Source organism: Leuciscus leuciscus (assembly GCF_965113295.1).
Source record: "Leuciscus leuciscus genome assembly, chromosome: 24".
Classification (NCBI taxonomy): domain Eukaryota; kingdom Metazoa; phylum Chordata; class Actinopteri; order Cypriniformes; family Leuciscidae; genus Leuciscus; species Leuciscus leuciscus.
In genome coordinates, this window is record NC_138723.1 from 24,774,762 (window position 1) to 24,786,428 (window position 11,667).

General features: G+C 36.1%; 1 protein-coding gene across 2 annotated transcripts; it reads right to left on the bottom strand.

Annotated features, from left to right (window-relative positions):
• Window positions 1–1,735: 1,735 nt before the first annotated feature.
• slc37a4b (solute carrier family 37 member 4b) lies at window positions 1,736–8,802 on the bottom strand. Of its 2 annotated transcripts, none has more exons than XM_082157822.1 (10): window positions 8,742–8,802; window positions 7,563–8,010; window positions 6,607–6,839; window positions 5,042–5,294; window positions 4,779–4,934; window positions 4,603–4,688; window positions 3,936–4,049; window positions 3,429–3,494; window positions 3,183–3,321; window positions 1,736–3,086 (listed from the first exon to the last, which is right to left on the bottom strand). In XM_082157822.1, exons 2-10 carry the CDS (start codon window positions 7,708–7,710, stop codon window positions 2,920–2,922), a joined length of 1,362 nt encoding a protein of 453 aa, XP_082013948.1. In that variant the 5' UTR covers window positions 7,711–8,010; window positions 8,742–8,802; the 3' UTR covers window positions 1,736–2,919. The 2 variants fall into 2 exon arrangements, 1 of the variants encoding a protein (XP_082013948.1); XR_014202364.1 differs by having other exon boundaries at window positions 2,948–3,086; window positions 3,429–3,520.
• Window positions 8,803–11,667: the final 2,865 nt, after the last annotated feature.

Genomic DNA, 11,667 nt, shown 5'->3' on the forward strand with positions numbered 1-11,667 from the left:
TCTTACTATCTATTGTACATTCTACGCCCCTTTAACAGTGTCACTAGAAAGTTTCAGAGAAAGAAATATTTATGTCCTTTATATGGTAAGTGCCAGGGTTGTAGGCTATTACTGTTGTACTCAATGTGCTGGTTCGTCCTGCTCATGGGAGCTGCATGAAAAACAGAGAACGTCTAATCAAACTCGTTTACAGAGAATTGTTAGTCTATTCACATTTTCGATTGAAGCACATACTTTTTGTTCAAGGATGCAATGACTGAACTGGAAGTTGTAAAGAAGTGCTGCTAAGAATGCATTGTTTTAACACCATAGTCATTTGAAAAAATAATATAAATATGAAAAACTACTTAAGATCTTATGAAGTTTATGCTCACAATAAAAATACGAAATGAAAAAAGTGATCAAGTCCAGTGTTTAAAATGATCCTGTGGACATAAGCAAAAATTGTACAATAAACATCCTACATTTTTACATCTTTATTCATCATAAAGGATCCTGCTGGTTGCATGAAATTAGTAAGAATTGGATACATACAGGGGTTGGACAATGAAACTGAAACACCTGGTTTTAGCCCACAATAATTTATTAGTATGGTGTAACTATACTACATATAGGTCACTATGGTGGAGAAAAAAGTTTTCTGACATGCTCCTCCAAAATACCCTAAAGTGACTCAAAAATATGTGTAGGCCATGAGAGATGTTCAACTTCACTTTCATTTCATCAAACCATACTTTCACAAGTCTTGCTGTGTGTATTGGTGCATTATCATGCTGATACTCGGCACCCCCTTCAGGGTACAATGTTTGAACCATTAGGTGCACACGGTCTCCAGATTGGTTCGGTAGTCTTTGGCAGTGATGTGGAATGCCATGATATTGCAGCCCAAACCATCACCCGTGTTTCTCTCCGGGCAGCAACAGTCTGGGAGTTAAGCATCTTTGGAGCTTCTCCACACAGTAACTCCCACGGATGTGGGAAAGACAGTGAAGGTGGACTCTTCAGAGAACAATACATGTTTCACATTGTCCACCGCCCAAGATTTGCACTGTTGGCACGAGTGACCAAAATGCTGGCTATAGCAGCCCGACTGTGAATATTGACTCCAGGCGAACAGTTTTGGTGGAAACAGGAGCGCATTTAATTCTGCAGTGAGTTGGGCAGCTGTGGTTTTATGTTTTTATTGGATACAATCCAGGTTAGTACCTGGACATCCCTTTCAGACAGCTTCCTTTTGTGTCGACAGTTACTACATGGTGGTATGCAGATATTACCCTGGATAGCTCTCGATACACCACAAAGACTTGTTGTCCTGGTCACAGATGTGCCAGTGAGACGCGCACCAACAATTTATCCTATTTTGAACTCTGATATGTCTGCCATTATGTTGTGTGGATTGCAATATGTTATGTTCAGATGTGCTATTGCTCTGCTAATTCAACCTTCACACTCTGCTTATACTGAGTGTAAAATCAGTGCGCATAGGCGTAAAACCTCCAACACTATATTGACCAGTGTTTTAGTTTCATTGTCCAACCCCTGTATTTCAAAAATAAAATTCCCGCTTTAATACTGGAGGTTATGTACAAAGTACAAATGTTAAAGTGCAAAAGAACAATGTGTGTCTATTAAAAATATGTGTACACTGGAGAGAGATGATCCTCAATTCTCCGTACCTAAAGCTGTTACTCAACAATTGAACAAGCATACATAGAAAGTAACAAGTCAAACAACATTCATGTGAAACAATTCATGTTGATACAAACTAAGAAAGTAAACAACTTTTTATACTTGAATCTGTAAACATTTCTATTCTTACAGTAATACAAGTTCTGTTCTTCTGAAAGATGTACAGTGGAGCCACTTCATCTCTAAAGTGTGTGTGAATATTGTGATATTGCTGCCGAATAAGCTAATGAAAAAAACAAAAAACAATGTGATACTGATTATCTTCTTAGGTTATCTAAATGCAATTTAAAAAAATATTTTTTTTAAAGTGCAACAGTAACACTGGCATTAAAACCCTAAAAACAGTTCCTTAAAGGGTTAGTTAACCCACAAATGAAAATTCTGTCATCAATTACTCAGATTTAATTTAGGTTTTTATGAAAGAAAGTTTTATATGTTTGAAATGACATGAGGGTGTCAACATTATAAAGATATCGTGTCTCTTCAAAAGACATGGATAAAACCTCTCCAATCATATGGATTTATTTTACGATCCCTTCATTTGTGTTTCATTTATAATGACACAAGGGGGAGTAAATGATGACAGAATTTTCACTTTTGTGTGAACTAACTTTAAGTGATCTTTAAGTGTGAACTTTAAGACCAGCCCGCGGTTTCACAGACAAGGCTTAAGTCTAGTCCCAGGCTAAAATGCATCTTTAAGCTGTTTTAACTGGAAGCATCCTGCACTGACGTATCTTAAAAATATGTCAGTGCCATTGTTTTGTCTCAAGATGCACACCAGTAATGTTTTTTTCTAAGGCACGTTTATAAAATATACTTAAAGGTGCTGTATGTACTAAGTTTTTGACTGTACTAAAGCATAAAAATATTATAATATGTTTGCAGATATTTAGGAAACATGCTGAGTTCACATATTCGTTTCTCTGAAAAACACTTCTACAGCCAGTTATTTTACTTTGAAATGTGTGTTCCGTGTCGGAATTTGTGTTTTTGTTTTGGTCTGTGCGATACCACACGTTGCCAATTTACCCAATATTATTTCGGGGGAAACAACTCTCTTCAATATTTTGAATTTGGACTCACATACTGCACCTTTAAATGCCCTAATTGAACTAAAGCCTAACCCTGGCTTAATCTAAGCCCTGTCTGTGAAACCAGGCCCAGATGTCCCAATCGAGTGCGGTCACATTTGCAGGGCTCTCTGATTGGATCATTTTAATAAGAGGATTAGTCCATCTTTTTAGGCAGGCGGCCCATTTTTGTGCGCATGTTACGCACAAAGAAGAAACAAACTGTTGTTATAGCACAGGAGACTTCTGCTACCCAAAAAGCTGTGTCCCAGCTGTAGCGTTTAGCAACTGTGCTGAATGGCAGGCCAGCAATGAATGCACCAACTGAAAAAAAAAAATGAAAAAAAGAAAGAAATATATGGTTATTTAGAGCATTTTATCTTTATGCATTTTGTCATGAAACAATTTGTGCAGATTTACCATTTGCCATCAGAGCTACAATGGCATGCGATGTCCCACAGAAATTGGAGGGGGCGCTCTCACTCGCAATAACCCCAAACAAGGCAATTGGACCGTATGAGGAAAATCCAAATGCAGCACCAAGAATCAAAATCCAAAGCTGCAGAATAGAAAGAGATTAAAAAATGTTGTATTAGACAACATTAAAGTGAAGACAATAAAGATGGCTAAATTATCTCATTCTAGTGAATTATTGGAGCTCTATACCTCTTTCTCTGAGACACCAGTGAGGACTGAAACTGGATGGAGTGCCAAAACCCATAGCGGTGCTTCCTGAAGAAGCACACATAACCATTTAACTAACACAAGAAAGCACAAATTAGCTATGTTTCCATTTTGGGGGAAATTGGAATCTCTCTTTTTGCATAAAACCTTTTCATAGAATGCAACGTTTCCATCCCATGAGATCAACAGAACGAAATTGTCACTTCCTGAGAAATTGGTGCAAAATATGTGTCATAAAATGTTGCTGCAATCAAGAAAGCAACTTTAGCTCTTTTTTCCGTCATAGTAAATTACTATGTGCATGTCTTCTAATCAGATGCAAGTTGTTGTTTTTTTATGCACATTTTTTGAATTTACGCACATCTTGTCATTTTCATCCAGCTTTTTTTCTGAGATATTGCAAAATTTGTGTAAAAATAGGTGGATGGAAACATTGCTATTGAAGCACTTTGAATAATTTTTAGATAAAAAATAAATAAAAAAAATCACCTCTGGAGTCTCTGGTGTGATGGTAACCCGGAAAAGGTACATGGACACAGCCATGCCTGCCATCATCATCAGGAGTAGCCCATGGCGAGGATTACCATAGATACCCAGCCCTTGCTGTAAAATAGGAAGTCACTGTTTAACAGATGAAATGATCTCCATTCATAACTTACAAATTAATGGAAAAAAAAAAATTAGGAATGCAACAATATAGCAAAAATTTATTATTATTTTAATTCATTTTAAATCTATAGTTATTACTTTAAATATTAATATAATGGCAAAAAATTATCAATCTATAGCAACAAATATTAATATTATTAAGGCCATTATTTTAATTCACTTTACATTTATTATTATTATTATTATTATTGTTGTATTATTTTATTTCTAAATATTAATATAACGGCCAATATTATCAATCTATTGCAACAAATATTATTATTATTAAGGCCATTATTTTAATTCACTTTACATTTATTATTATTATTATTATTATTATTATTGTATTATTTTATTTCTAAATATTAATATAACGGCCAATATGATCAATCTATTGCAACAAATATTATCATTATTAAGGTTTTTCTTGAAGTAAGAGATTTTATTAGATATAATCTGATACATTGTACATTCCAAATTAATGGATTATACTGTAAACCGAACCCACCCGAGCAACAGCCCTGTCTGACAGATAACCAGCTCCAATGCTGCCAAAAAACCCTCCAACTTCCAGCGCGCTCATGTATGAGCTGCCTGTAGAAAACAAACACGTTAGCATCCTCAGACGGACCATAAACAACACAGAAAGCTTCAGGATAAATAGCTATAAAGTACCAGACTCACCCATCATGGCAGACTGGCCTTTTTCCTGCATGAGGAAGAGCTGACCCCAGTCAGTACAGGCGATCTTTACCCCAAACACAACCAGGTATCCCGCAGACAGCACCCAAAGGTACGGAGACAACAGAAACTCTTTTAGACTGCTTTCCTCATTAGGGCCTGGAACAACAGTGGAGACCGAGTGGATTGACAGTAGCCAATAACAAACAAACATATTGTAAACAGCATAAACATAAAAACAATGAACAATTAAGGTATTATCTTACCTCCCTTCTTCCCTTTGCCCTTTTTAGCTCCAGGCTCAATGTTGGGCAGCCCCACATCACTGGGTTCGTTCTTCACCGTCAGAAGGCAAACGACAGCGACGGCCATGCAAATCACCCCAGACATGGACATGATGATTCTCCAGTTATAGTACTGAACCAGCACTGTAGTGATGATGGGTCCCAGACTACCTGCCAGGTTCATACTGCAGCACAGGATGGCCCACCATGTGCCAAACTGAGACGGTTCAAACCACTGGAAAAAGCCGGAACAAGGCCATTAAAAAAACAAACAAAAAAACACACAATGTCAATACAGGTTTTAAGCTATTTTCTAGAAAAGGCTTCTAGTTTATTTAACATCTAAGTAGTACGCAGCCCATAAAGAGACATGGTGGTGGGAAGAAAAAAAGATATGGGAAGAAAAAATATATATCAAAACTTTTGCGTCCGCTCGCAAAAATGCAGCATTCCCTGAGAAACTTTTGTGTTCATAATTGTTTTCCAGATCTTTTTTTCATTACCATGTCCCTTTAGGGGCTCCATAGTATGGTCAACTTAGCTACATGTTGAGGTCAAAATTGCTTAGGATAATGTATATATATATATATATATATTTTTTTTTTTATTGCTATGTCAGCAACAATGCTATCTTCATGGCAGGATCATGGCAAGTGAATAATAAAAACCATACAATTAACAACTAGCTAAAGACATAAAACACAAGATAAAAATTCAAAGATAAATTCACGTGGTACATTTTTAAATATACCAGTTAATAATTTCTCTGAATGAAATTACATTAAAAACAGTTGACACCAATAAAATATGTTTAACAGTCATTGGAGTTTTACAAGCAAGGCATGATGCTTGTTCTTCACCTTTCAATAAACAACCATGTGTAAATCTCAAGTAGAAACCATTTGATTACCTTTATTTGAAATGATTAAAAAAACTTCTTATATTAGTATTTATTTCATGTAACTTGTTTCTGTGCCATTCCATCTGCCCAATGCTAGATAAAAATGAATAAAACCTCTTTTTGGGATGTTCCTGAAGTAAAAAAAATAATCAATATAAAAAGACTACAAAAATAATTAGGTTTCTTTTATCTAAAAAGACTACCTAGGCTAATGATGATGATATGCTATATCATCATTAGCATATCTATCCTAGGTAAACAATATTAGAATCTGAATAGCAATTAAATAAGATTAAGTTCTTTAAAATAAACCTAAATCCAAAGCAATGCCAGTTAATGACTATGCATTTGAACACCCACTGAAATGTATGTCATATTCAATATTTTTTATTTTACCGCAGACCAACAAGTGCTTCCAGGTTGGTTTGGCAAAGTTAACTGTTGTTGGTTGCTTAAATTAGATTTAAGTGTATCGTAACTCTCGCAGCTTGACTCCACAAGGATCAGCTGTTGCATCTACAAAATATCTAGTGGCATTCATCAGTGTGAGGTCAGCAGATGCAATTCCCAGCTATTCCCGTCACACTGCCAACACTGGAAGACAGGTGCATACTGACAGATTTTAAAGGCAAAGGGTCAGTCTTACCTTCCGAAGCACCTTTCCACATGGTGGCCAGCCGAAACCCTGGCCAAACCCGTTCACGAACCAAAGCACGGTAAACGTCATGACGGTGGATGACCAGGAAAAGGCGATGTTTATGGTGCCTACAATGAAGAGCCCGGTGGCGAAGAGCCAGCGAGCACTGAACCGGTCAGAAAGCACTCCGCTGATAAACTTACTGATGGCGTAGGCCAGAGTCTGACTGCTGGTGATCAGCCCTGCATCACAGGGAACAGGAAAAGACACAAGTGAAAGAACCTACTCTGGGTGTTTTGTGGCTTTGGCATTCTTAGTAAGCCATGAAATACTGCATTGCACTACAACAGGGGTCTTCAATGTTTTTTTCAAGGCAAGGAGTGAATAGAAAGACAGGGCAGGGACCCTCTGTGTGATATATATATATATATATATATATATAGTATATACACACACACACACATATATACAGTTTGCGGTCTGTAAGATTTCTTAATGTTTTTGGTCAGTCTCTTTGAGCAGAAAATACAGTAAAAAAAAAAAAAATCTTGTGATGGCAAAGCTGAATTTTCAGCATCATTACTCCAGTCTTCAGTGTCACATGATCATTCAGAAATCATTCTAATATGCTGATTTGCTGCTCAAGAAATATTACTATTATCAATGTTGAAAACAGTTAATGCTTAATATTTTTGTGGACGCTGCGATGCATTTTGTTCAGGATTCTTTGATGAATATAAAGTTCAAAAGAAAAGCATTTATTAAAAACAGTAATCTTTTGTAATAATCTTTAGTAATCTTTTGTATCATATTTTGTATCTTTCTGATTGGCTGTCAGTCTTTACTGTCACTTTTGATCAAATCAACACAACCTTGCTGAAAAAGCATGAATTTGTTATATATTTATATAAAAAAAAAAAGTTACTGATCCCAAACTTTAGAACGGTTACACACAACACACTTACCAAGATCTTCTTTATCCAGATCAATCTCCTCCATCACTGATGGCATTAGAAAGGAGAAAGTCTTTCGGTTGAAGTAATATAGCATGTAGCCCACAAACATTGAGATAAATATAACAGTGCGGTAATATCCATAATCTGCTGCTCCCATGATGGCGGTTGTGAGATTGTGAATTAATACAAGCAACAAATTTACAATAAAAGAAAACTCAGAAACAATGCTGCAAGATTACAGCCAAAAAAGGTTCTTATAACACTAGACAAAAGCCTTTAGTTCTGTTAACCAGTTTTCTTCTGATGAAACTTCACGAACTCTCAAAAACTGATCCAAAGGTCTAAATCATTTCATCCGATTACTAAGGGGTGATGAAGATTTTCAGCTCCTGTCCAGGTTCCTTAAAGTTGCATGGGCGACAGGCGGCCTCTCTTCAGCCGGCATTCACTGCTGTGCCTGGAAAACATCTCAGAGTCAGTTTACTTTAGTCTCTATGCAAGCAGCTTGCAGTGAAGTGGACCAGCAAATACATCTGAGAAAAAACAAAGACTCAACACTATTTAGACTTCACAATCAGACAAATCAGAGGGGAACAGAGGACGCTTTCATGAAAATTCCACACTTTCTACAGACCTCATGCAGTCTAAATGCCAAAGGTTTTCTTGAGTGGCCAAAGTCTTATACAGCAATACGAATTTGAAACATGATGCAGGGGTCAAGGGAACATCTCTTGCAAGAATGACAAACTCCGGATAAAAATAACATAAGTGCTTTCTGCACATTGCATGGGGACACATGCCCTCTCAATGGAAGTAAAAATTGATTAAAACGATGATTGTTGAGTAAACAAATGCTGTGTGAATAAAGGAGGCGTTTTTGATCATCCTGCGCTTTTTAAACCGTATTAAAAAAAGCCTTTGACAGCGCAAGCGCGCTTTGGTATCAGCACGCGCAGCGCACGAGATTACAAAAACGCGCGGTGACGTCAGTGCATCAAAACGGCGAATGCAGTAACAACACTGATTCTGACCTCAACAACAAGCGTCCTTACTACCACTGTGCAGAGTGCTGACTAAACGTATTTATAATGTAATGCTAAGATACATAGAAATATTTCTCGACTTATATCTTGTTTGAACAGTTAATGTTGCTTGACAGTTTCATTAGAAAGAAGGAATAAAATGTACCTCCGACAGCCCGAGCTCGCGTTCAGAATTCACGCCGTTGCAGGAGCTCCTTCTCTAATCTCTGTTCTGATTGGCTGTCAACCTGTCATTTATATCGCGGTGGGCGGGCTTTAGTCTTCTTGCAGTCCATTTATATAATTTTGCTGCATTCGTGGAGTAGTTTTAAATCTCCTCTAAGAATTAAAATCAATATACCCGAAGTATTATTTTTAACTGCTGGATTGAAATGAAAAGCATTTGTTATGGTAATGATGAAGAAAATTATTGCTTATGATATTATGATATTCTTTATGGTTATTTACATGATTAATCCGTTCAAACACATTGTTCTTGTATTAATTAATTTATGAATTCTTTGTCTATTATCTTCTTGAATTCTTTGGAATATCTTTTTGTCTATTATATCTTTAATATCATATAGGCCTACTCATAATTTATATATATTCTATTAAAACCAGAACTTTGGTTCATCTCTGCTCTGAAAAAGTACATGTCATGCTGTTACTTCTCTAAAAGTTGAGATATATTTCTCGTCAATGTCTGTTATCGAATCTAATATCAAATGTTGCATGAGCTTGTGGTTTTTACAGAAAGTATTAGCATAAAGTCCAGACATGCTGAAAAGGCTTATTTGGCTCTTTCTGTTTCTATAGTGTTAAAACCACAATGTTTAACTACGCTTACAGAATGTAATACCAAGATGCCTGATTCTTAGAAAATATATTTTTTAAATGATTTACATTTCCTGATCTGATCTGAACATAGGCCTATAAATATTGGCATAGCTCATTGCTCTTGCTCTTGAATCTCGCTCATGGGCAATATTATTTTACTAAGAGATAGTTAGTTAAGGACTTGTTTATTGTTACTTTTTTACTTGCAATTAAAATCTGATTATTACTTCCAAATGTATCTAAATATTCATTGATTTATAATTTTTTATTATTCATAATATTCTTCATTTATAAATAAAATCATTTGTATTTATCACTTCTCCTTCTGATTGGATCTCACTGCATCAGGTAAGTCATTTAAACCAGTAACGAACCTGCTTGACGTGCAAGATCAGAGGTGTATTCACAGCATGTTGTAATTTCATAAGGATTTTGTACTTTAAAAAAGCCTTCAAGAGCTTGTAAACTCATCATTTTTTTGAGAGCTATGACTTGTAGGGGAGACCGGAGACAGTTGCAACAGGGGATGGTTGCAACATGTCATTTTTCTCCAATCAAGAGTAATGACACTTACACTGCACATGCACAGTTAGACCCTCCACCCACCAAGAAGACAGAAGACATATTCAACATCTGCTGCTGCATTTATTGAACAAAACTTGTTTTGGAGGTATGAAAGTAAATTTTTTCATGAGATGTATTTTTGTCATGATGACATTTTGTATGAATTAATCAAAACTTACTTAGTTTGAATTATTGTTTTGTTGACTTCTAAGTGACATGGTTAGCATGTGTCAAAGTCAGTGTGTCTAGCAGGCGTATGATGTTCTGTCATGGCTGATAGGGTTGGGGACGGTTGCAACAAGTTATAAATTGCATGTTTAATAAAAGTATGTTGCATTGCAAATTGTTTAATTCTTCCTGTCTGACACTGAAATATGGAGAGATTGAATAGCATCTGTAACACCTGCACACTGAATCTATGCCTATGTTCTACACATAAACAAACAAACTCAATAACTGTTATTTGATAAATATGAATAGGCTACAATAATATTATTGTATAAATAAATAATACTATTACATTATAGAAGGCCTAAAACAGTTAATATTTTCAGAATTATATGCTCATTGAGACAAAAAGCTAAAGTTAATTAGTGAAATTTAAGATATTTTTAACATGTTGCAACTGTCCCCTGGGTCGGGGTCAGTTGCAACATCTGGCTTCTTCCATTCAAATAAATACTGTGAACGATATGTCATATGTAATCATCTTTAAATGGTATGGGTAATTAGCAGACAGATGCAAGTTTAATATACAAATTTGGTTGGTCTAGTCCAAATAGTCTGAGAGAAATGCAAAAAGTGTTGCAACCGTCCCCGGTCTCCCCCTATCATGTGCCGCTGTACAACCTGAGGTGTGTTTGACTTGACACAGCACTGTGCAGACCAATCGCTATATGACATTATTAAGCAGGCTACAGCGAGAGCGATTCGAAAACATACAGAGCTTTATTTATGTGAATACAGGACAAGCATCTTGTGGAAGCTCAAATGTGCTGCGTAACACGAGAATGAAATTTATTGGTTCTTACATATCAAATGAACATGCTAGAGCTTCCCACAACTGATGCTAGTTGATTGTTTATGTGAATAAAAGCCTAAATCTGTTTATCATATAAAGCGATCGAGTCTCTTCAGAAAATTTGGACTAAACCACTCAATTCATATGGATTAGTTGTACGATCTCTTTATGAACTTTTTGAAGTGTCAAAGTCCTACAACAACTGTCAGTGGAGGGACAGACGCTCTCAGATTTCATTAAAAATATCTTCGTTTGTGTTCCGAAGTTGAAAGAAAGTCTTGGAACGACATGAGGGTGAGTAATTAATGACTTTTTATTTTTGGGTGAACTATCCCTTTAACATGACATGTCCAATGGTGCTGAAGCAAAGATGTAGCCAGCCATTGCACTACAACCACTAGATGGCGTAAATAGAAAGCATAAAGTATGCCCTGTTTTGTCTTGATGGCCTGGTTTCACAGACAGGGCTTTGATTAAATCTTTGATTTTTTATTGCATTATATTTTTATTTTTTATTTCATTGCTAATGTGCATCTTGAGACAAAACAATGGCACTGGCATTTGTTAAGATATGTCAGTTCAAGTTGCTTTCAATTAAAACAGCTCAAACATGCATTTAATCTGGGACTAGGTTTAAGACTGGTCTGTGAAACCGGGGGAATACTTA